Genomic DNA, 25,919 nt, shown 5'->3' with positions numbered 1-25,919 from the left:
TGTCATACATGAAAGATTTTCAGGCAAGGTCAGCAGGACTCACTTGCAACCAGTTCCTCAGCTTAAGTGGAGTTGAAAAAGTGACTGGGGTTTGACCTGACTTGTTATTTGTTTTGCCAGAAGCAAGAATAAAAATAAGATGCTGAAAACAACTTCTTTTAAAGCACACAAATGTCACCCTTTGATGTCCTTTCTCCTGAGAAGTATGTAGTCTCTTGTCTTGCTTTAAAAACATTAAATAGAACATTAAACAAAACTCTATGCTAAAACAATTAAAGAGGAACGGTTTGCTTTAATTATTAACCAGACAAAACTACTAACACTCAGATTAGTAAGTGCAGCCTTTTAATAAGTGTTCATCTGCTTATTTATATAAATCAGGAATCCATTGTTTCTTTAGAAAAGAGTCACTTCTCCATCCCTTGTGCATGGGATTTTTGAAATGTGCTGCACTGTGTTGGAGTGCTGTGGCACTGAGGGCTCCTGTGAAAACAAGTGCCACTTTGCACTGTGGGAGTTGGGTACAGGCAGCTTTGGAGGTGGTGACAGCCAGGGCAATAGTTTGTCAGCTTGACCATTGATTTAGTTTAGCATAAGACTTCTTTAGTTTTCAGACCAAGTATTTCTCATATTGTGTTTTAGTTTTGGTCTGTGTAAGACAGGCTTCTCATGGCACTGCTGAGGTTATGCACAGAGGTGAGAAGTAGAGATGTGGGGATGGAGGATGGTTTCACCTCAGTGCTTAGTGCTGGGCGGTAGAGCAGTGAGGCACAGACTGCAAGTGGAAAGTAACTGGAGAGCAGAGGGACCTACTGAAGCTCTATTGCTGTTTACCAAGGGAAATCAGTTACTCTGGGTCTATCCAAAATAATAGGCTTTTGCTTGTCCGGCAGCCTCCCCATCCCCTGTTTGGGAAAGCAGAGCTCTGGAGGCACAGCATCCCACCATGCTGCATCCCTGGCATGCTCTTTCCTCCTCAGATCTGTCCCTCCCAGCCAAGCTGGTGGGTAAGCCTGACTTCCCTCGAAAACACACCCAACAGTGATTCCAGGGTATGTGGAAAGCTGAAACCTAGTCAGTGCAGGGGTCAGTGCTGCCGCAGAGCAGCAAGAGGCAGCCACGGTGCCTGCACAGAGGCAGACATCTCTCAGGTGCTTATGTCCGGCTGGAAACCTTGGCTGGCACCAGCCAGAGCATGGAGCATCTTTCACATAGCACTCGCCCAGCAGGCATGGAAAGCATCCTCAGCCCAGGAGGCAAGTGCAAAGGAGGTTGTTTTTTTACTAGAGCAATACAGCAGGCTGTTGAAAAGCAGACCAGTATTTTTCAAGGCATTCGTACTGGCCCTTGTCACAGCCTCCGTGCTCACTTTATGTCACTTCACTATTTCTGGATCTCAACCTCAGAAGCAGTATGAGCAAATCCATAAATCTTAGTGAGTGTGCTGAAGGGTTATAAGCTGAGCTGCCTGTTGATTAACCTGGTCCAAAGAGAGGTCCCATGTGACTTGTCAGCCCAGCCACCACTGGGCAATTGCTTCCAGCACTTGTGATAACACACAATGCTTAAACAGAAAGTGAAATTACATTCCTCAGATAAGTATGGGTGCAAAATGGATGAAAATATCAGGAGTGGAGACTGGAGTCATTAACAAGTCTTACACTTTAAATCAGGCATGACAACAACCTATATTTCCGTGCTGCTGATCTGCTGCTTTATTTGTCTCATTCCTTGAAGTGCCATTCGGTTGTGTTTAACAAAGAGTCATTATGCAGCTTTTGAGATTTCCTCTTGCCCTTTCCAAGGCAGTGTTTAAAACAGCATCAAAGTTATTACAAGAGCTTCAGAAAACACAAAGATCTGCATTGTGCCGATATCTTTCCTTAAGTCTCTTACCAACTGCAGAGCAACTTGCTGCCTGAGGCATGAGGCACAATTCAGATATGCAAAAATTCTTCACTAGGCTGAATAATCAACAGAAAGTCAGGAGATCAGTTCTCTTTTTGGTATGTTGGGGTTTGAGAGCTGAATTAGTCTTTTTGTGAGTTGAATAAAAAGAATTCTATTAATTTTCCTTGCTTTTAAGGAATCGCATCTTAATTTGAAAGAAATAATATCAATGAAATCCCTTTCAGGTACACACAAATTCAGTTCACAAATATAGTAAAAGGCTGCTTTGCCTCTTCCTCAGGCTAAGTCCGTTACTCTTTATAGTTACCTCGAGAACGACAGCTGTTTTTATTGTTCTCATGATTGGCTCACAAATGAACACACACATAACGCTTATGTGCCAAAGCCTTTGGCAGGGGTCATGTATTTTTAATTATTATAAAGAAATCATTGAGTCAGTGGTTATGCTTTAAAAAATACAAAAAGTCAGTAATACTCTTCTGCTATTGCAAGTGTAATTCTCACTGATGCTGGTGCATCAGTAGCTCATCTAGCACAAATCACGGTGCTGAATAAGAAATACATAGTTTGAAGATCTTCTGGTCCATAAATACTCACACACAATGAGCTGTATGCAATATAAATACTCGAAGTAGCGCAGATTCTTAATATGCCTATTATAATAATTGCAGGCTAAAGCTCATTGTAAGCACAACCCCAGAATTTGCCAAGTAATTCAAGTTTCTGCATGTATTTTATGTGCAAGTATCATGCAGAAGCTTAAAAACCTTTAGCAGAAGTTTGTCCAGGAAGGCACTTTGTCAGGTTGTTAGGAAGCAAGAAGCTGCTCCTGGCTCTGCTCTCCATGTTGGAGGTGTTTAAACCTTTTTTATTTGACACATGTAAGCAGCAAAGGCAAGAACATTTCTGATGCTAAACTGGCTGTGGTGAGGCATTAGGGAGGAAAAGGACAGGGAAGAAAGAAAAGCCAAAGTGAAACAAAACCTGCCACGCGCACTGCAGCTGATGTCTGGCAAGTGCTGTAAAACCAGCCTTATACTTCTCCTTTGAGCATGAGCCCAGACACCCCATGAGAAGGACTTCGCATATCATCCCCAAGACCTGGACCCAGAGACACACATCAACTCCACTGCCTATGGGGCGTTGCAGTCACAGCCCCATTTCTGTTTGAATTTACAGAGGAAATCACTTTCTTAGACAGACCTTATTTCTTGCAATAAAAAGGCAACAAAGAAAATGTGGGCTGGGGCTTCACGAGGCCTTCATTGCCCACAGGAAGGAATATACCTTTTCTTCCGTCTCCTTCAGCTCCAGGTGGTTTTGCAAGGATTTGGGTCTAAGATATTTAAATGAATAAAAGAGCGGAATGTTTGTGCAGATTGGGCCAGATAAGATTTACATCAAGAGTTTGTTGCTTAACCTGCTGTAATCCCTTGTGGAAGCTTGTGATCAAGCACCGGTGGCGGTGGGGGAGATGCCAGAAGCAGGATAATGTGCTGGGGGGGGATCTCTCGCAGGCCTCCCAGAGAAGCAGAAAGCCACCCCGGGGCACTGTGCTGACAACTGCACAGCGGGAGCCTCCTCCAAGCTGTTCTGTACATGCTGCACTAGCAATTTGTGAAGTCCCGGTGCTGCTGCATCTCTTCCCTTTTCCTCCTCTTCCTTCTCTGTTAATGACTTTTCCCTAGGACAAAAAAAAACACTTGCACAAGTCCAGCCTGTTCTACATGGTGGTGTCTGGATGTCCATGAAGTCTCAGGTCTATTTTCTGATGGGTTGGGGATGCAGGAGCTGGACTTCACATTTAAGGGTCACAGCACTGAGAGGTACAGTGGGATGCAGTTCTGAGGTGTGATTTTACCCTGCCTTTAATGCTTTCTCTCCCAAGTTGGGAGCCCAATGGACTCCCTGGATGTCCAGGGTTCCCACCATGCAGTCCGATGTGGCTGGGAGGAGATGTGTGATCTCTCCTCCTGGTCCCTTCCCATACAGGGACCTCAGCACAAACTGCTTTCCATAGTGGTGGGCAGGAATATATTCTCTCTACATCTACATATTGAGCTCAGGAGCCATCAGCGAGTAGCCAAATTAAACTCTGGCGTATGTTTTAAATTAGAGTGAAAGTCACTAGGCCAGTGCCCAAAAAAAAGCAATTATATTTGTCACTTAAGGCTGAGAGGTTTGTTTCTGGGGACAAAGCCACCCATGGTAAACACTGAACAAGAATCAGGATGACTCCAGGGATGAACAAATAGATTTGCTTTTCCTCTTACCAGAAATCAGCAACAACAATAACAAAAAAGCTAGAAACCAATAGCTTGAATCTGAGAGTCTGAATTAAACTAGTACACAGCTTAAAAGACAAAATAAAACTCTGTGTGTGTGTGCACGCGTGCATGTATGCGTTGTATGTGTGTTTATGTATGTGTATATATCTATCTCTGTGTATGGAAAGGGGAACCAGCCTAACTCATACTCTTTAACGGTTTACTCGAATATTCTTTATTATACTTTGATAAGTATTATAATTCTGTGAGAATTAAAAGCAATCAGAAATCTACTTTGCAGAAGCCAACCGATTTCTTTTTTACCCACTGGAAAATGCAAGCAAAATGGCAAGGACTTTTGGCAATAGAATGTCCAGATAAATATGCCAGATTCCTTGCAAATGGCATGATTAAAAATAGTCACAATGCTGCTAAAAACTGTTATTAAATGGAATGGAAACTATTGTGTTAATATATTCACAGCCTATAATGTATTCTCTGAGTGTATGTAAAAGGAAAGGCTATTTTCTTTGAATTTTTCCTATGCTGATATTGTAAACTATATGACAGATGGGTCAAGTCCTGATTGCAGTATTCTAACATTTGGAATAGCAAGTAACATATTTGATAGAGCTGGCAAGTTTTTATATATGATTCAACCCAGAATATAAAAGCCACTAGAATTCCAAGTTGAAAATAATTAAATGAGCTGGAAACGATCAGGAACCACACATTTTTAAGTGACAGATTTTTTTACATGTTTAAATTGCACAGGAATATTTTATAGCTGCCTTTAACCAACAGTGACGTTTAATTCTAAAATGTGTAATTGATATTTGCAAAGCAATTAATTCCTGTGGCTCATTATTCTATTGCTAAATGTACCTAAGCATTGGGGCGCTGACTTCAAGTCATCCTTTTTAGTACACCTTCTCTGGATTTCAGAGTTTTAAGGGAATTAACCTATTTCAGTTTCCTTCCGTGGCTGCATGAAGTGCAGTTTCATACTTGCATTGAATTTTTAGCTTTCTGATTGCACAGTCTTGTAGGATGTTTGAATCTGCTGACTTCTAGAATGTGTGTTGTCAAATGGTGTCATTACCGTGTAACATTTCAAGTACCGATAAGCAAAAAACCCAGCAGCTTATGCCATTTGTACTTGATCATTTCTGCTTATGTTCCTTTTGAAGTTTCCATCTTTTTGTCACTGTTTATGAAGTCATTTGTCTCTTTACTTTTGGTGTCTCTCCGTCATGCCCAAGCAGCCCGTCCGTCCAAGCCTAAGCCACCGGCTGGGCCACCACCATCTTCTCAAACGCAGACTAACATGATAAATCATATGCTCAAAGGCATGGCCAAACAGCCGCCAAGTACTGTAATAGTCTTTCTTCCTTTTATTCAGTGGTTTTCTAGTCTAGCAGTTGCCTGTGTAGCAGTAGAAAGCTAGTTCTCATGTGCAGCTTTATAACAAATACCTAGCGCAATGTGGTAGGTTTCAGAGATTTAGAGGTAGCATTTATTTCAAAATGTCCACATTTTTTTGTCTAGCAATGTCTGACATATGCAACATTTTCAAATATCAACGTCAGCACAAAATAACATTGTTGTTGCATAACATTTTGCATGGAAACTATAAATATGTATGAGCTTTACATGATGTTGGATGAAATGTTTGATAAGTATATCGTATACGTTTCATGTAACTGTCAGTGCTCCAGCTATCTTAGCAGAATATTCTGATGTATAGTAACTTAACCAGGGAAATATTTAAAATAAGAAGAAAAAAAATTAAGATTGACATCTGCTGGCTGCCAAAGTTGTATAAGCATCAATATTTTCTTTAAAGACAGCATCTCTGAGCAGTTGTTCTTATTAACACTTTTGTCTTTTAGTTGTATTTGAGAGCAGATCAGCGTTGCAAATGAGAATGGGCCTGATGCTGCTCTGATCAATGGAAAAGCTTCCCCTTGGCTTCAGAGGTGCAGAAACAGCCAGAGCTTAATAAGGAGTGTGTCTTTGGACTCCTTCTGCAAAAGGAAGCCTGCACTGGCTTCCTGTAGCCAGTGAGATGCTGGATTGGATAGGAGAAAGAATGAGGAGTTAACCAGCAGTTCTCCAATTGCAGTATTTGCTCGATAAATTATATTAAGGGGAGTCTGGATTTTTTTGCTTGTTTGTTTGTTTGGTTCTTTCCAGTGATACAAGAAACAAAAGGAAAACCAGAGAAGAAACCTCCCAAGGCCCGTATCTGTGGCATAAACCATGGTGCATCTCTCAACCAAGCTGAGCACCTGCAATGCCAGAGCTCCTCAAAAATCCAGCCCTTGCGCCCTAATGTTACCATTCTGAAAACTATGGGTTTCCATTTCATGGGAAATCTGTTACCTGAACAGGTAGTCAGGGAAAACTTGGATCAGGCAAGATTCTGAGGGGGAGAATTAAGTCCTCGAAGCTCACTGATGCTTCAACAGGGCAGGGATTTTTCCCTGGGTGACCCAGCAGAGCAGAGCAAAACAGCAGTGTGTGCAGAAGGCTGGAGTTGAGATGCCCAGCCAGCATCCTGTGTGTCAGCATGACCCGCACTGCTGGCTTAGCTGGGCCTCTTTGGAAATCTCAAGGTAGTTGCTAGTAACGGCACTTCAGTGCATGCACTGCTAGCATTTTGCTGTGCTGTGGAAATGCACTTTGCCAATTTCAGATTTATTTGGCTATTTGGGTTTTGCTACCCATTTATGAATTTTCCAGTTTCAGTATTGTGGAAATGCCAAAATACACATCCATGCAGAGGTATTAATTGGCTGGTGTAGCTACCGAAGTGCAACACTTGTTCTTCACCCTAGCTGTGCTAGTGATGGGATCGACACCAGATTATTAATCAGAGGGACAGGTGTGTAGTTAACTTGGTGACATACTCCAGCATGGGTGCAACCCAGGGAGCAGATCCTCTGCTCCACTTCTTCTCAGGGTAATCATCACAAGGAGGTTTTGGACACCTCATGGAAGAGAGACATGATGAGCTCACAGAAACCTCCTCGCTTGCACTCAGCCAGGTCTGCAGAAGCTGTTGTTCAATGGAAATGTGATTTTCTCTATATTGTTCGAGTCAGACTGTTAGCACCTCGGATGTTTAATGTGCTGTTAATAACATAAATTACCTGGAAGATTGTAATTAAATTATTTTTTTTAAGTCTTCAGAGAATGCTGCAAAATAGTTCAACGTAACTAAAGACCAAGCTCCAGGATTTAAACTCTTTGGTTTGTTTGTGGGGTTTTTGCTGTAAAGTTGCATCTCTTTTCCCATATGAATCTTACCTATGAACTCCTAGTGGGATTTAGCACTTTCCACTCCCTCCAGCATGCGTAACTCCTTGACCCTTGTAGAGTTAAATCCTGGAGCAAGGCAGGCCTGCAATCTTTGCTTTCAGTAGCAGGTGACATTTGAATTTCTCAAGTCTGGCAATTTATTAAAAGGACAGATTTGTTTGAATTGATCTTCTGAAAGGAATTTTAAAATCATATAGACGTAATTTCTATAATAGCATCATCTACACTGAAGGATACATATTGTTCGTGTATTAGTGGCCAGATGCTGTCTTTAGGGAATGCGATGTTCTTATTTGAGCTAATAAAGTGCCACAATCTCACCATAAAACGAACTCTGACGGTATTGTGAAATTTGGAGCTGGAGCACTGCATTTTCATAGTATAATAACGAATGTGGCTTTCTGGTTTGCTCAGTACTAATTATATAAGCATTTAACATATGCATGAAAAGATCTTTAAAGCTATAGAATATTGTGGGATTATATTTATTCTTTTTTTTTTTTTTTTAAACCTCTAAAATAACTTTACTGTACGTCTAGCTTTTCATTCTACCTCCCTTTTAATTCGAGTTCTTGTACTACAGAGAATGTAGGCCGGTTAGTCACACCAGCTAAAAAGTTAGAAGATACAATACGTCTGGCAGAACTGGTAATTGAAGTCCTACAGCAAAATGAAGAACACCATGCAGAGGTGAGCAGCGGTGCCCTGCGAGGTTGTGTTCCCCCTCAGGTCTGCAGGGGGCTCCAGTGGCTCGCAGGGAGCTTTGTGTATCTGTGTGATGTCTTCCCAACTGGTGCTGGGTTATGCTCTTGAAAAGCCAAAAGTATTCTTAAGTAATGGTGCTCAAGTGCGATGAAGGCAAAGTGACAGGTCAGGAAGATGGCTCCTGTAGAGGGGAGGGAGGGCTGAAGGAGGAACAAATTTGGTTCTGCTCCCCTTTGTGTCAGTCTGCAGCCTTTCATACAGCGCCAGCAGGAGACGGATATGGCCAAATATACTCACCACCAACTACATACAAGAGCAAGCCTGTCCATTTTTCAAAAACATCATATTTCCAAGTAATGCCCTGTGTTTATTCCTCCAGACAGCATTAGCAGGGTCCCTGCAGCAGCTTACGGCTCCTGCTGTCCAAAGCTGGAGCAAGGAAAACCACCACAAACCAAAACAGTTCTTTTGCCCCTTTGTGAGCATTCAGGTTGTTTCCAGGGCTTCTCCTGGGCCCCTGCGGTACGTGACTAACTCACCTGGTTTCCTGTTGGCCTCTTCTGCCTTGTCTAATTGGGAATACCTCAATTACTAGTCACAGAGGTTAGGATGGATTATTCTGTTACTCATTATTTGGGTTATCTAAGGCCTTATGCAACTACTTTTTACTCTGCAAAGCATTTTAACAGAAAGATTCCTGTTTTAAACCCACTGAAACCATGTCATAGTCAAATATAGACCAGAAAATCTTGAGGCTTGATCCTGGAAACACTTGACCCCACAGGCAGCTGACATTGCTGGCTGTAGTCCCGCTCTCATCACATCGGGATATTTCTGCCCGAGCAAGTGACGTTGTGTACCCATGTAAGTATTTGCAGGATTCAGCCCTGAGCTCTCTGTAAATCTGGTGCTCTTGGATGCATATTGAAAAGTTGATAGTTTTAACATTCAGAGTGAACAGTTATTGTTTATGACTGTAGGTAATGTAACACTCATTCACTATTTTCTCTTTTCCTTCCCATTGATATATATATATACACTCACTATATTTTGCATTAAGAGCATTTGATAAATAATTTCAAAATCACCTAAAAATCATTCCAGTGTATATTAAATTTGCAGTATAATTTAACTTATTGATAATACACAACAATCCACAACACGCAACTAATGCTTGATTGCATATTTAAATTTCCTCCCTGTTTTTCTACTGTTCATTCAATCTTGGATGATCCTGGCAGGGGAAAGAGGTATGTGACTAAACCGAATGAAACGAGTCACTCCTGTCATATTTCGTGCATGCCCTCTCAGTGCCATGTTTTCCTACTGGGATTTTACCCGGGTTGCCCTCGCTTCCGTAACTTTGACCGAGGAATGTAACAGCAACTTCGAGTTGGCTGCTTGCGGAGCTGGTAGCCCGACACAGGAGGGTAAATGTGGCATAGCAGTCCATGCATGTAGCAATGGGTATATTTTACGAGCGCTGCAGTTACATCCCAACACAACCCTACCTGCCTGGACTCTCTCCTCAGCCTGTTGTTACCTCTGTTGTTTTGCATTCACCCAACCTCTAGTACACTGTGATGGAGGTGGACTGAATACTACACGAGTGCCTAGAATGGTAGTGGTCTTCCTCTGGTTTTGTCTGTATGTGCCTTGTACTGGATATACAGTATTTATATGTAGAGAGAGAATATACAGTGAAGAGTGAAATAAACTTCATCTTTACAAAAGCTCAGGAATGCTCAAGAGCTTGCACCTGAAATATGACAACCTGTCCAAGGATAACGAGTGTTTTATTCTACTCCTCACCAGCACAGGCTGGATGTACAACCAGCCGGGAAGGAGCTGCTTTTCAATCACAGGTTATTTAGGAAATAGCAGATTTGTGAAGGAAGCAGGTACCGGGCCGGTCATGTTGAGGCAGCCACGTCACCAAGATCCTCACCAGGAGGAAGACTCAAAACTGTTCTCCAGCATCTTTTGTGTCACAGGGTTTTGATTAGAGACAGAAGGTTAATGCCAACACGGATAGGAGGCATGCCGGTCCCTTGTTCTGAACAGTGACCTGTAAGGGTGAAATTCATCTCTCTCCAGAAGCCTGGCACGCTGTTGGTACGTTGTTGAATCCCTGTCCTGAGCGTGGCTGTGGCATTTCAGCAGGGTGCAGGCAGCTGGCCAGCTCTCTGCACTCTGAATTGCTCCCAAAGGAAGAGAGAGAAGAGGCTGGGTGGTTTATCACTCATTTTTGTTATGCAGTGTAGCCACATTGTGCTCTCACTGTGCAATGAGAACTGCTGAGATGGTGCACTGAGGTGTTGGGTTTTCCCCAAATTATTCCTGGTGATCTTTTTTTTGACGTGTTGTCTGTTCACCTGGAGAAGGTTCAACCTGCAAGGTCCAACTCTGTGGTCTACTCTGGGTGTTCAGCAGAAAACTGCACTGCTTACTAAAGAAATGCTTTCGTTTACTGAAATCAAGCAAGTTTTGCAGTTAAAATGTGCCTTTTTTATCCCACATGCACATCCAGGTAGATGATACAAGAGATATGATGAGAACCCAGAAAATAATACTCAGAGCACAGAAGACATTCAAAACTCATTACAAAGTACCATGTCAATCAGTTAGGTTTGTCTTACCCATCAGAAGGAAGCAAACCAGCGCAGGCAGAAATGCAGCAGAAACCATGTGCCTACGTCTGTAATCTGTGAGAGCGGGAGGTCTCTGTCATTGTGTCATCTCTCCCATCAGATGTCTCCTAGTTCCCTGTCTCTTCCTCTGGATGACTGATGACAAATGCCAGAGACAATGCCATTCACCTATTTTTAAACTTGTGTTTTCTCTCTCTATGTATACGTATGTGTATATGTATATATGTATTTTAACTTCTTGAGGTCATACATATATACATGTGTATCCATGTGTAAAATATACAATAATAGGTGTGTTTGGCTGGAAAGCACACTTTTTTCCCCTCCTTCACACTGTGTTTTAAACAAAGCAGGTAAGTAGATGGTAAATAAATGAAATGTTACCATCTTGAAGGAGGTTTTTCAAATATGGTGTTACCTGAGCAAGAAGGTCCTGTTCACTGAGAATAGGCAGGAGAAGGTTGAGGATCCTGAAATAAATTAGGGACTTACGGAGCTAAAATTTGACTTTTGCAGCAAAAGGGGAAGTGTGACTGGTTTGGGCATATTTTTTTTTCTCCATAAATGGTCACTGCTTTTCTTCATAAGTTCTTTTAAAAATAGCTTTCTTTTTCCTTTTGCATGGAAGCAGGTTTTTACTGCAGGACTCTGAAGTTTTATGTTGATATTTGTTGCAGAAAATGTTCTTTTCCCTTCCCAAAAGATGCCGATGGCCATTGGTCCTTCATAGAGACCACTCTTTGCCCATAGACCTGTGGGCAGTCTTTGATGGGGTGACAGCATGGTGGGCTCTTGGCAGGCAGAGGCACAGCCAGGGAAACCACCTCAAAGCAAGGACAGCCCCGGCATCGTCCTTCAAAACCAGATGAGCACTGACGATTTAAGAAGACCCTCCACAGCCCCATTGCTCGACATCCACTCATTTCCCACCTGCACTTTGGGGAGAAGGTTTGAGCAGGCATCAGGAGCAGATGTGGGTCTTGATGTCTTGGTTCCTGGATGGTTTCTCAGCAGTTTGATGCCTCCCAATGCCATGTTCCTAGGCATCTACCTATGCACTTGGTTGGACACCAGCACCAAACGTGTGAGGAAGAACTGAGGAGCATCACAACGCATGCTTAGCCATCCATGCTTCCTGACTCTGCAAACACCCAGAGCCGCCATCACCATTGCCTCCGAGCTTTGCAAGCACCCCAGGGCAGGAGTTGCTGCAGTAGTAACAGGCTTCCTCAGAATCAGGTTCCTCCATGTGCATGGGGCTGGAGACAGTTTGCAGATGAAGGAGCCCAGTGTAGCCACCTTGTCCCCATGCCATGACCATAGGGACACCATAACCTACTGGTGTTGCTGCTCTGGGCATGGCATTTGCCCAGCCTGCCCCAGGGCATGCTGAAGTTGTACCTTCATGGCACAGCCCATCTCATCCACATCTTCATCTCCATGGAAGGGCGAGCCCAATACCTAAATTATTTGGGCATTAACCAGTTATTTTGGTTATTTTACACCTTGGGTATGTTCTGGGCACATAATGCCCAGTGCCACATCCAATCTATCCATGTCTTCACACCAGTTTTATATCAACTCATGGAATAACAGCAGGGCAATGTCGGTCTGCTTTATGTTTTAAGGGAATGAAGGAGTGGAAATAGACCCAAAGACCCCTTGCCAATGTCAGCTGAAAAGTCAGGCCAAAATAGAAAGAATGAAAGAGTTCCATGGCAGTAGCCTAGTTTTTGGGCACTGCTCCCTCTCCATGGCCAAATGCACCAGCAGGTGGATTTATACTCTGCACATCAGTGCCATTCATGAGAATCAAAGCTGACCCCTGAGAAAGTGGAAGTCCATTATGCTTATTCATGTCTGCTGAAATCTGCAAAAAATACCCGTTCCTGACTGCCAATTCCTCTTCGACCTCATTCATCTATTCCCAGTCTTTTCCATTTTATCTCCAGTGTTGTGCCTATGCTAGAGGTTTCTTTTTCTTGCAAAGTGCTGGAAAGCTGATTCTTAGATCCTTTAAGTCACTGAGTAATTTCCTATCACTCCAAAATGACAGCACATGGTCCTACCAACAGCACTTCTCATATTGCATGTTCCCAGCCAGAAGTGATTACTAAACACGCATGCATGCGTTCGCAGCATTCACATCTGAGTGATGTATGATGTGAATGTCAACGTCAGAGAGCCCGTACAGTGAATCTGAAGGACCCATGTGCATGAGAATGAGTTACTTCACTGATATTTTTTGGTTTTCAAGTTTAGATCTATTTTTTTTCTGCCTCTGTGAAATTATAGGCTTGCAGTAGATATTTTTTGTTTTATCTTGGCATGTTGATAATAGAGCTTTGTAATTGGTTTCCTAATCAGTAGCATTATGAAGGTGGCAGTATGTTTCTACGGGTGTGTAGAGCTAACCATGTAAAATGAACAGTGCTGCAATAACTCCTACTGGTGACATTTGAAGTATCTCTTAAGGGAGAGTGTGAGTGATTTAGGGCAGATTTTAATGTCTTAGGTATCTAGTTGTTAAAGATAAATGGAAGTAGTGAATCCAAATAAAATTTAAACTGTTGAAAAACACAGCAGGAAACCCACAAGCATGGTGAAGAAACTCCCAAATTTCTATACTTTAGAATAAGAATTACTTGATTTTTTCCTGATAATTAACATCAAGATGAACAAAAGTCATTTATTGTAAATTGAACAGGCAAAACGTCCTCTGCCACATTATAGCGGCATGCCTTTACAGTGGAGCTCTAAATAGATCCTCTACAAGAAACCTTCATATTAAAATAGCAGTGCCTAATTGCTGTGATTAGCAATGTCTGTGCAGGCTAGCACTTTAAAGCACTGTTCTCTTTACAATAAAGGTAGTTTCCATGGGATTTTTGGTGAGATATGTGGCCTAACGTCTTTCCCTGTGCTTTATTAAAAGTAATATTCTTCTTTATTACCTTTTTCTACCAACTCTGAAGGCCTTTGCTTGGTGGTCAGACCTAATGGTTGAGCACGCGGAGACCTTCCTGTCACTGTTTGCAGTGGATATGGATGCTGCGTTAGAGGTGCAACCCCCAGACACCTGGGACAGCTTTCCGCTCTTTCAGCTCCTAAACGATTCCCTCCGTAGTGACTGTATGTATTGTATTGTATTTTGGTCATTTCTTTTTCAGCGGGCTGCTCAGGTTACTGTTAATACTTTCAGCCTCTCCATACTGCGTGGAGGACTGAGATGGGTAGAGATCTACTGTACATATTCTTTTAGCACCAGCTTGATTTTGTTCCATTCCCATTAGAAAAAAGCACACAGACACCCCTTAAATGCCTCAGCCAAAGGTGAGAAGTTGAACTTTTATTTTGCTTCATCTTCTCAAGTCAAGGTAATGGCTGCCTGTTAAGCAGGGAATTAAGTACTCTATCTCACTGTCCTTAAATGTGCGTATCGTTTTATATGTGTGTACTGCATTTATTTAACATGGAGTAAAACAGATTTTATTGAAGGGAGGAAAGTATTACAGTAAATAGGCACAGGAGCAGTTCAGGAGAATAATGCTTTGTGAAATAAGGCTCTTCTCCAAAGCAGAGGCTCTTTTCCAAAGCACATGTGCCCATGCCTTTAAAACCTGTGAGGACTTGGCACTTTCCAGCGGGTCCAACCATTCCCCAGGGAGCTGGTGGCAGAATTGGCATTGCCATCAGTCAGATCCCAGACCAGTGCCCCAGTCAGCTTTCTAAGACCACATGAAAAAGCCAGGGACTCATCCTCAGAGAGCAATTTCCAGCATCATGGTAGTGAGTAACCAAAGAAGAAATTATTCTCCTGCCTGCTAAAGCCAGAATGTTTGCCATGCTGTTTATTCTTACATCCATTTTATTCACAGGGAGTAATAATGTATATGTAAGTTTGCCATTAATGGAAAAGAAGGTTTGTTGTCTGTTCATTTGTTTGGAGTAAGAATCCATGCCTGCTGTCTTTGTCATGAACACTGGTGCCTGACGCCAGCTCCTGTTATGTTCTTGAAGTTTCTTCCTGTTTGCTGACAAATTCGTTGTGTAATGAAGTGCCACACTGTGGTTTCTTACAGAGGTTTTAGTAACAGTAGTGTCTTACTATACTTTTATTTATCTATTCTAGATAATTTGTGCAATGGAAAATTCCACAAACACCTCCAAGACCTGTTTGCTCCACTTGTTGTTAGATATGTCGATCTGATGGAGTCCTCAATTGCACAGTCAATTCACAGGGGCTTTGAGCGGGAGTCATGGGAGCCAGTAAAGTAAGGAAACCTCCTTTGATACAATTGGAATTTGGGTGCAAATGGATGGAGATTCATACAGAGATGAATTAGCAAACATTAAACTGGACATGTAGACAGTGCTGTAGATTTTTCTAGTTTAATGCTAAAAACAGAAGGCCTGATCTCTTCAGGGTTTTCAGGTTAATGAGGGAAATGGTATTGGCTTTTTGAAATGCATTGCTCAGTTTGAACTGTGTGCCTTTGGACAGGGAAGCATGAAAATGTAAAAGCCTTCTTAGCTGGCGTGGCTTTTTGGATCCCGTTCCAAAGGGCCTTTTCCAATGCTGCTTTTGAATTCAAATAGCTCCTTTTCAGAACAAAACCTCCTTGCTTCACTGTGTTCAGTCCAGCCCTATAACCTGTGTGAGTCATTGCTGTACTTATTCTTCTCAACACTCGATTTTTCCACCCACCCCGTGTGGCATTGTGCTTCTCACGTCAGCCCCACGGCTGATGGCTGCACATATCCCATATCCCAGGACAGTTCTGCCAGGTCCCAGCTCACTTGCCTGTAGGATTAGGCGTGCAGAAACCATAGTGTAACATGGGTGAGATGATTCAAGCAGAATCAGTTACTACATTTGGAGAACTAGGAATTTACCAGCAAAAAAAACAGCAGCCTGAGAGAAACCCAAATTGAACTCAAGAGCTGGTGAATAACAAAAATGTGGCGTGTGCTTTGTATTACTGTTGTTATTTCACGGGTTTTGAAACATTGCTGAACCCCGTCATACTTGCTCTTAAAAGCCAAGTCAAGTCCATGAGGGAAAAGGACTGACTTTTCCTTCTGCTAGAGCTATTAAAAGGGAAAGATCAACCTTTTGGGAGCAGCGTGAGTCTGGTGGTGCCTCAGACAAGGGACTGGGACCAGGCGACCTCTGGAGAGACTGTTTTCCTTGCTTTTTTGGGGATTCTCTAGGCAAAGTTAAGTGGCACTGTACTCTCAGAGGTTGCTGTATAAAAGAACGTGTGGTCTTTCAGGGCTTTTCACACCAAATATGTTCCGTTTACAAGGAAAAGAGATTTTGTTCAGCAGCCAGCCTCCCATATGCAACCTGGAGTCTGAGTACCCAGGTTTTTTCTTTTCTTTCTTGTGCATCCTCAGCATCCATAAGGATTCTGCCTGCCAAATCTCAGGCTTTTTCTTGACACCTGATCATCCCCTCTGTTTTGAGTGGGGTTAAGTGGCTGGCATTCAGGAGCCTCTCTCACTTTCCATTTGCTGTCTTTGGCCTGCAGGCTAACAGGATTAAAAATCCTAAAAAATCTTGTTTCAAATAAGCAGATGTGACCCAGAAAACATACAAGAAATAGATCTTTCGAGTAGGAGAATGCCATTTTTACAGCCACTCCTTCAAGCTGAATTGCACTTCGAAGTTAGCATTAACTTTAGTTTCAGAGCTCTGCTTCAGTAGTGAATATGTTTGTATTAACTTGTCTCTTACGAAACAGAGGGAGTTAACTCTTGGTATGTGTCTACCCCCATCAAGCAGTCAATAAGCAATTCCTTCTGCTTTTTTCTTTTGTCAGATGCTGACGTCAATTTGTCTTTTAATGACTTCAGTGGCTTAACTATAGATGTCTATAGGCTCTTGGCTGTGGTGTTTGCCTGTCAACATGCCTTGTTCCTGGGCATGCCATTATCTATAATTTTCAAGTTATCTTTGATAGTTATCAAAGATCTTTTCTTCGTTTGTTGCAATGGTTATTCCCTTCTGGAGTTCCAACCACAGAGTGCTTTGAGCATCGAATTTTCAAGCAGAAGCCCCAGTTGGATTATCTGTCTTACAGACTTAGGTATTTAAAAGATTCCTTCCAGCAGGAAAGTGGGTGCATCTCACAGAAGCTTGTGTCTATCTGGTGAAAAGATGCACTCGGGGTTTTTTTCACTACCTGGTACTTTGTTCTTGTGCCTTGCACACACAAGTGTGAGCTGCAAATGCTGGCTTAAGGTGATGTGAGTAGGTGAAGGAAGGCACCAGTGAATGCACAGAGGGTGGCACATACAGGAGTGTGAGGGCGAAGAGGGGTGTCATTCCTAGGATCTTGTGACACTTTTGATGGGCTGCTCAGAACTAAATGTTAAGGCATCTTCATATTTTGCCTCCTGGGCAGACCACCTGCTCCTCTTAGACTGATCGACAGTGAACTTGCAGAACTCAGATCAGAGACTGACTTTGTTTGATGTACTCCTGCATCTACTGCCTTCTCCCCCTACATACCCATACTGCCGCACAGGTGAATTTCTGACCACTGATTCTCAGTTAGTTTTGACCAGCCAATTACCATCCAAGTCATGGGCTTCCATTGCCACCTCTCCAGCATATCTTTTTGGGAATTGGAAAACACTGCAGTATGTTTTCCCATGGCTTTCCTCTGCTTGGAAGAGAGACCTTCGTGTTGGATAGAAAAGATAGATCATTGTGGCTATCCATTCCTCCGAGCTTACTGTTGTCCTGCTTTGGATCTCGACAGTGGATTATGAGAAGGAAATCTCATTATCTCCTGTTAACCAAGAAACTATTCCACAACACAGAGTCTTTTGAAAGGGTTTCTCTGTGCTCATGCTTGCAATCAAGGCTGAAATATGTAGCCCTTCATAACCTGACCAGATGGCAGTTTGTGAGCATGTATTTCTTCTATTTTCATTGCTGAATACTCTGCACCTTATGCTATGAGGAGTTAGGTATAGAAATCACGAACAGAGAGATACTGTTGAGTATTGAAAACATGGGGGGAAGAATCATCAATGTAATGTGCTCATGAGGGCTATGTAATCTGCCTCTGCAGAGCTGCTGAATTTGCAGGGGGTCCGTGCCCTATAGCTAGAGCAGCTGGTGTGCTTGTATGAATCCACGCAGAGAAATGTGGAACACTTGTCCTTCGCACAGTCATCCAAATACGGAGGATACAGAGTAGGTCTGTTCTCTGGTGAGTTGAGAGGTCTTGGAAAAGTAGGGTTTGCAATGGGGTTTTTTTCATGCTAGCTTCTCAGAGAGCGCTGATTTATCTTGCAGCCAGCAGACACGTACGTGTGTGTGTGTGTCTCTGTGTGTGTGTCTGTGTTGAAAGATCTTTCTGAGCAAATGCTAAAGCCGGTGCAATGACAATCAGTTTCACTCGCTTGACTAGGATGTTACTCATTGACCTGTGGCTGTCTCTACCACACTGTAGTCCTGGCTTTAGCATCCATTAATTGCTCACTAACCCTTTGCAAGCTATTTATAAATGTATCATTAATATAAATGTTAGAACTTGAACAGTATGGTTTTACTAATCACTTTATAAGGCTGTACTACTACAAAATGCTTGTGAAAAAATGTTTCCCCTTAACAGAAGCACCGTTGTAGTGAAAATGAGTATTTTTGTTACTATTCTGGGTGTCAGTCACAGGAAGATCACAGATTTGACTGCCTACTTCACTATCAAGCTCTTTGCTTCACATCAAGGCTTTTATGAAAAAGATTTGCTCTTGAGCATTTGCTCTGCCTAGGCAGCAAGGTTGTGTTTATAGTGATGGGAGAGACAGGCGCTTGCGTCTCCCATCACTAAATCATTTCAGGCATCCTGTAGGAGCTGAGCATTTCAGTATGGGCAAGGGTCTCATTTAGCTCTATTCTGAAACCAGGAGACAACTCAGTGAAAATACTGTGATTTTTCTGCCCTCCTTTCAGTACTAGGGCAGCTATACAAGAGCAGCCCCCATGCAATTGGACGTTTTCCATGGTCAGTGCTCCAGTACAGAGTGAGCATTGGAATGTTGTCCAGGGGTATGTTGCCCATCTGTTTGTGCTGAGAATTTCCCAGCAGACAATACAGGTGAACACCATTTACGCAGCTAACAGGCACAAATGACGGTGAATTGGAAGAAGCCAAGAAAGCAAGCAGTACAGCTACAGTGTGCATCTTGTATCAAATGTATCAGGATCCAGTCCTGAAGCTGAGTCGTCTTAAATCAGACAGCCCTCATCTTGTTGATGCAAATGCCCACATTCCCTGCCTGATGGCTGAGGTTATATTTAGCCATCTATATTAAATAGGCATGGCTGGCTTCTAGAAACAGTTTCTCATCTTGGACCTGTAGTTTTATGGTCTGAGCAACTGTAGGCTGGAACATTTGTTGATAATATTAATCATTTTTTACAGGTCTCACTGCAACTGTTAGTCAGATAATTAGAGCAGTTGAACCTGCAAAACTGTGCATGTCAATTCAGGAGAATATTTTTAAAATTAGTTACTGTATGTTAACATAATATACTCCATTATTTTGCTGTTTTGTTTTGTTTTAAGAGTACTAACTTATTCTTGCAACATATCCTTGCATCAGCAAAATAATGTGTTGTATAAAAGAAATATGTTTCCGTGTGAATATAGTATACTGTTTACTCTAGAAGTCATATTTTATTAATACAGTGTTTTTATTAATATAACACTGTCACTTCTTGAATTTTAATATTAAAACCAAAGGTCCTCTGATTTATGTATTTACCATCTGGCTAAGTTATTTAAGTTGCTTTTCCTTATACATTTATATGTTGTCCACCTCTCGCTATTTCTTTATTTATTCCATATCAGTATCTAACCACATGCACTGCCATTTCTGAAGATTTAACACTCTCTCAATCACTATGGAGTCTGTGTCTCATTCAATAATCATGTCATCTTAATAGCAGATACAGTATGAATGGAAACAATAGACAGCTTTGTTACGTTAGTAAATTCTCATATCTGCTTACTGCCTAACAAAGAGAACAAGCAGATAACATGAAGCCAAATTTAGTAAGAGTCATAGAAACAAAAGAAAACAAGAACAGACTTTTTTTTTTTTCCCACTAGAAAGAGACTTTGGATTGTGGATTTCTTCTCCAACAAGGGATTTTATGCACAAAGGGAGAGCAAGGATAAAGTCTATTCCTTAATACTTGCCACCAATGACAAACTGAGCTCTTGCAGAGATGTGGTTCAAACCTTCTGTTGCATTAGGAACCATTTATTAAGTATAGCCAGTTCAATTCCATTTCTTTAGGATCTGATATATAAATTTTTCAGTAAGAAATGGAGTTCAAAATGTGACTCAAAGAAGTTGCTAAGATTTAAATATGCCTTAAAAGACATAGTGTGTAGTTTGGTAGTTTTTCAAAGAGTTCAGATAAGGCTGGCTGTACAGTTAACTAATGTAATCCAGGGAACTGAGAGAGATCTCTTAAGGTGACACATCCTGATGTGGTAACTGAGAACAGGGAAGTTTGGCCGCTGAAGGTGTGCCCATCCAATTCAACAGAAAAGCTTTCAGTAGGTTCAGCAGTGCTGAAGCTGTAATCCTGAAGTTCTGATTCCATTTTCTCTGAGCCCAAATAATCACCCGGTGAAAACGGTGTCAAAGTATCTGGGCTTGTTCCTCAAATGGGACTGTAAAACCATGTATGGTTTGGGTACCACTGTGCCATAGTGTTACTGGATTAAAGCAGAAACAAGATATGCCTGTGAAACTGGCTTCTTTCTGTGAGCCTGGAAACATGGGAGTTCGGTAGTTGAGTTCCATCTTTTGCAGATTTCCAAATCCCACAACATTTTTAGTTTGTAAAATATAACTATGATGAGATACCCATTAAAACAGAATTAGACCAGTTTTAACATCTAGAGACCTAGCACACTTGTGGTGCTGTTACACAGCACGTTCTCAGGAGAAGGTGGTGCATTAAATTAATGCACTAGCCCACTTTTGAAAGATATCTGTTTATATAACAGTTGTGTGTCTGAAAGGATTATTGAAGTCATGATGCCCTAGTGCACATGCTTCATAAATTAACCTTTGAATGTCTTAATCACCCCATGGTGATTCCAGCCAAGAAACATTCACATGCTAGTGTACTTCATTCACAGTGCACATATGTAGAGCTGGGCAATCTGTGGTACCCATTTTCTCCCCACCCAGGAATGCAAAGGCAGATCACGGCATGAGTCTTCACTGAGGAAAAATCTTGTGGTTCACCTTTTCATTCCTCCAGATTAGCCCACCTTTGTGATTTGTATACTATAAGATAAACAGAAGGGTTTTGGAGTGAAATCCTGACTCAACTGAATTTGGTGGCAAGAAAAACTCTTCTGGACTTCTGCAGGGCTGGAATTTCAAACTCTCTAGTTATTTTGATTCCCAGTTCCTTAGTAGATCTCTTAGTTTAGCTCTTTCATCCAATCTAACTGAGACTCACTCCCTTAAGAGAGAGATTTTTCCAAGGAAAGGCTGCTCTCTGCACTTTGAAGTGATATCAGGACTCAAAGGTGGAGTTATTTTCTATGGGTGTTAGAGTACTTTCTTAATTTGCTCCTTTGTGATTCTTCTTTTCATTCTAATTTTTCTTTTTAAGGAACTTGCTTTTTATTGCCGACTGCCCACCCAATACACCCAAGCTTCCATACTCATGCTTCTTTCTGAAATGTTCTGCTTTAGTTCTTTAACTGTCGTCATGCTGTGAACTTTGCAGATTTGTTTATGAGTGTCACATGCTTCTGCTACATCTGCATTGTCACTGTTATGGTATTTTTTCTTTCTGTCTGTTTCTTCCACAGGAGTTTAACAAGTAATCTACCCAATGTGAATCTACCAAATGTGAATCTCCCTAAAGTACCAAATCTACCAGTTAACATCCCGCTAGGCATCCCACAAATGCCTAGCTTTTCTGCACCGTCATGGATGGCTGCTATTTATGATTCTGAGTGTGTATTCAGTTCAAATTAGATCTCATTTAAATTTAAAGTAATCTTGGCATGGATATGTATTGTTTGTTTCTGTGCATTACGTAGAACTTTAAAGAGTGGTACAGTTAATTAGACGTTGTCTGAATGAGACACTCGTGAATTTCTGGCATGTGTATTTCAAAGGGGTTTTTTGTATAAAGCTTGAAATTTCGTCTTAGTCCCACCAAGAGTTTGAGCAAGTATCTTGCTTCACAAAATAGCTGTCAACAATGGGACATGGTCTGAACAACGTACAAACCACAGAGCGTACAATGAACGAACTTACTTACGATTACATCATGTGTCTCAGCAAAGAGTTTCGTCCAAAACAGAAGATGAACCAATTTCAATGCCAGTCAACCAATTTCTGTGGACCAGATGTAGATCTAAAAGTGAATGTTGTTTAATGCAATTTCCCAGATAATAATTTTTGTCTTGATTTTGATGAAACAGTTTATCAAAGAGAAACACCCTGCATTCATGTTGGGGGAGGCCCCCGAGAGCAATTGCAGCTCCATAACCATCATTACAGCCTAAATAATGCTGTGACCAACTAAAGAAAGATATTTTCAATGTGATCTTTAGATTATGTCCTGGAAAATCAGTGTCAAAGCAGTTGATCTGTCGGAGCCTTGTGCTGTCTGCTCCTTGCTCCCTGAGTGTCCCAGGGTGCATGGGTGGATCTCAGAGAGGACATATTGAAAATCCCGAGCACATATTGGGCAAGTTCTCCTCTTATAATATATTTCCCTTACAAGTCCCAGCTACCAAAGCAGTGTGGAGGGTGATATACAGTGGGCTCAAACCAAATCTTGTCATTTGAGGTAGCTCATCTCCCAAGATGTCCTAGCAGAGGAACAATATCTCCTGGCAATTCCTAGAGGGTTATTTAGGGTTGGCATGAGATGGTCTCAGCCAGCACTACGCAAACGTGTTGCTTTTTCCTTACCTACTCACTTCAAAGGTAAAACCAAAGAAACTCCCCAAAATTACCCCTTTCACTGTTACTGAAACGCCCTCAATTACATCTACAACTGGAGTCCACCAAAATACCTCTGCCATTAGCCTTGCACAGGCTGTATTGCAGAGCCATGGTAACAAACCATGTATGATTTTTTTAACAGATTTTGAAAACCTTTTAAATATTAGAAAAGTCATTTATGTTTCAAAGCTATACAACTCATATTCATGCTAAGATAGCTATATTAAAGGCTAGCTTAGGCAGTTGTCTGTAAAGAGTACTTGAAAGTTTTAATCTCTCTGTGCATGCTTCGTGGTATTGCCCTTGAAAAGATAAGAATCATGTCATGACAGAAAATTGGATAATCCCTCTGAAAAGGCTTGAGCATCAATGGTATATTGCAAGCTGCCTGCGTGATTAAAGTAATTGCAGTGCTCACAAGCCAAATATTAACAGTGCTTCTTGGAAATGAATATACTGTATTGTTTACTTGCATGGAGCCCTAATCAAAAGTGAGAAAAAGACCAAGAATAATACTTTCAAATTTTTGAAACCAAATGGATGTCATAATGTTGCTGTAAATACCAATTATTGTATTTGTACGTATTTAATTATTTAAAACATAAATTCCTGCAGTTCCAAAACTGGGGTTAGACTGTTAAAGCTTATTTATATCCAAGCACAGGTTTGAACTAGATGCAACTCAAAACTGACTGTAGATGAACACTGAGACTGTGGCACAAACTGGTCCCCTGGTTAAAGGAAATGCCTGATTCTTTATCTTTTCATCTCCCTGGTTTCCTTCTACTCACCCTTCCCCTCCATCGAGGACATGTTACCTGTTGCTTAGTGTCAGCTACATTTCTCCTACAATGGAGGCAATTCATCCTTTATCTCGTTAACTCTGATAGCAGAGGACCTCTCAGGACCCCTCTAGCATGTTGGGACTATGGTTCTCACCTCGGAGTAGCCTTGTATGCATTAGCTCCAGTCTCCTCTAGCATTAACTCAATGCAGCTGGCATCTGTCACAATAGAAACACCCTCCCTCGTCTGTTTCTATAGATGATGTCAGCACAAGTGGTAATGCATGGTGTGTTAAATATCTTATAAATTACTGTGTTAGCATTAGTGGTATGCGAGGAGGGGGTTGAAACTCTTGAAGCTCCCTTGGTAATTGTTCTGGAAACAAAAAAACAAGTGAGGGAGAAGGAAAGAGGGAGAGAAAAGGGTTATGGGTGCATAAATTTCTCTGTACAAACAGAGCATAATCCAGTTCTGTATTTTTATTCTGTAAGTGGAGGTTTGAGATATAATTATACTGTGAAAAGAGCCGGTGTAGCTACACACTGCAGGTCCAAAGACTTCCATCTGGGCAGGGGTATGGGTACCAGAATATATGCTTGGGAGAGAAAAATCAGAGTTTTGTGACAGACCAAAGATCTTACAAAATAAATTAAAAAAAATAATAATAGAAATTTATTGTCTTATAAATGCCTTTGCAAGAGGCAGATCTGTGAAAAGGTGCAGCAGTCAATCCTGCCAAAACTCCTGGCTATGAGATGTGTAGTGCCCTTAGCTCAATTGACTTACCCTGATTTCTTTTCAGCTGTTCAAGAGATAAAGCGTGTCCTCGCTCACCACTTGTTAGCACTGTCCCTTACCTGGAAATGGGGCTCTCACTGAGAGGGGACAAGGCAAGCTCAAGATATAATTCAGAGGGGGGAGAATTGCATGAAAGCCTGTATCTTAATAACTGCATACAGTCTAGTATGGCAGTTATTATTGACCAAGGATTTTCTACCAGTTTCTGGCCTTAATTCTTAATAATCACATACATTAATGTGGTTATTAACTAAGGCTGATTTTTACCATACACATGTTATTCCTGTTAAATATGTGTAACCCATAACTTTGTCTTCCTCATCTGGTCTGGAAAGTTTTGTGGGTGATGACAGCAAGGTAGATTAGGCAACTGTATGGTAAAACTCAAAATCCTGATGGTGGAGATTACCAGCATTGTCATGTGTTTAGAACTACTGTCTGCTCTACACTTGTTGCAGGAGTGGTCTCCACATCAGGTTACAAAAAGCCTGATGCCACTCATGACTTTTGTTCTCATTTTGCCCTGCCAGCAATGGATCAGGCACCTCGGAAGATCTGTTCTGGAAACTTGATGCCCTACAGACCTTCATTCGGGATTTGCACTGGCCTGAGGAGGAGTTTGGAAAACACTTAGAGCAACGCTTGAAGCTTATGGCGAGTGACATGATTGAGTCCTGTGTGAAAAGGTACGTGACCGTGAGCAAACCAGTCATGTTTCTCATAGGAGCTCACAGGATGCAGTTGTAGAATCATAGAATCACAGAATGGTTTGCGTTGGAAGGGACCTTAACACTCATGCAGTTCCAACCCCCTGCCGCAGGCAGGGACACCTTCCACTAGAGCAGGTTACTCCAAGCCCCCTCCAACCTGGCCTTGAACACTGCCAGGGATGGGGCATTTTCTGTCTTATTATCAATGAAGCTTCACTTCAACCACCATTTATTAGTGAACCCAGCTCACCTCTGCCCAGCACAGACATGGCAGAAAACCACCGTACTGCTCTCAGTTGTGAACTCTCCCAAGCACAAGCACTTCTCTGTTGAGACTCTGGAGACTACATATTCACACAAAGGCAATAAATCACCCATTTTTTTAAGCTTTATAGGTAGTTACTTATTTTCAGTGCCACACATGATGTCAAGTCTCTGTAAATACAGTTTGTTGTCAACAAGGTTAAGTGATAAAGGCATAATCCTAAATAAGATCCTAACAGCCACCTAAAAAACATAGATCCATGAAAAACCAACCACAGTAATTCATGTCCATTTAGCATCAAAGGTGGTGAGACAGGAGGAAGAAATGAACTTTGCATTCCATTGTGCAGAAATTAATAGACAAGGAGACAAACCAAAGTTAAAACAAGTGCCAAATACAGCTGGTACATGCTAATATTAGCTGCAATGTGTGATGTGGCTGTTCCGTACCACAGTTGCCTGGCCCTTCTGCAAGTGTGAGCACGGCAT

At 41.8% G+C, this 25,919-nt stretch overlaps 1 protein-coding gene across 9 annotated transcripts in view; it reads left to right on the top strand.

Moving 5' to 3' along the window:
• CADPS (calcium dependent secretion activator) overlaps window positions 1-25,919 on the top strand; it is a 210,509-nt gene that overhangs the window by 146,075 nt on the left and 38,515 nt on the right. For 3 of the 9 annotated variants that reach the window (XM_061354231.1, XM_061354229.1, XM_061354228.1), the window contains 4 exons: window positions 8,086-8,192; window positions 13,834-13,990; window positions 14,991-15,132; window positions 24,987-25,142. In XM_061354231.1, the coding sequence (XP_061210215.1) occupies window positions 8,086-8,192; window positions 13,834-13,990; window positions 14,991-15,132; window positions 24,987-25,142 (562 nt within the window). Of the gene's footprint in view, window positions 1-5,443; window positions 5,549-8,071; window positions 8,193-13,833; window positions 13,991-14,990; window positions 15,133-21,723; window positions 21,871-24,986; window positions 25,143-25,919 lie in introns of all 9 variants that reach the window. The other 6 variants (XM_061354226.1, XM_061354225.1, XM_061354230.1 and 3 more) reach the window with 5 other exon arrangements.

The sequence above is a fragment of the Neopsephotus bourkii genome, unplaced genomic scaffold, assembly GCF_033783945.1.
Source record: "Neopsephotus bourkii isolate Nb327-2 ecotype Australia unplaced genomic scaffold, CSIRO-AGI_Nbou_v1 NB_719, whole genome shotgun sequence".
Lineage (NCBI taxonomy): Eukaryota > Metazoa > Chordata > Aves > Psittaciformes > Psittacidae > Neopsephotus > Neopsephotus bourkii.
This window is presented reverse-complemented; position numbering and strand designations above follow the sequence as displayed.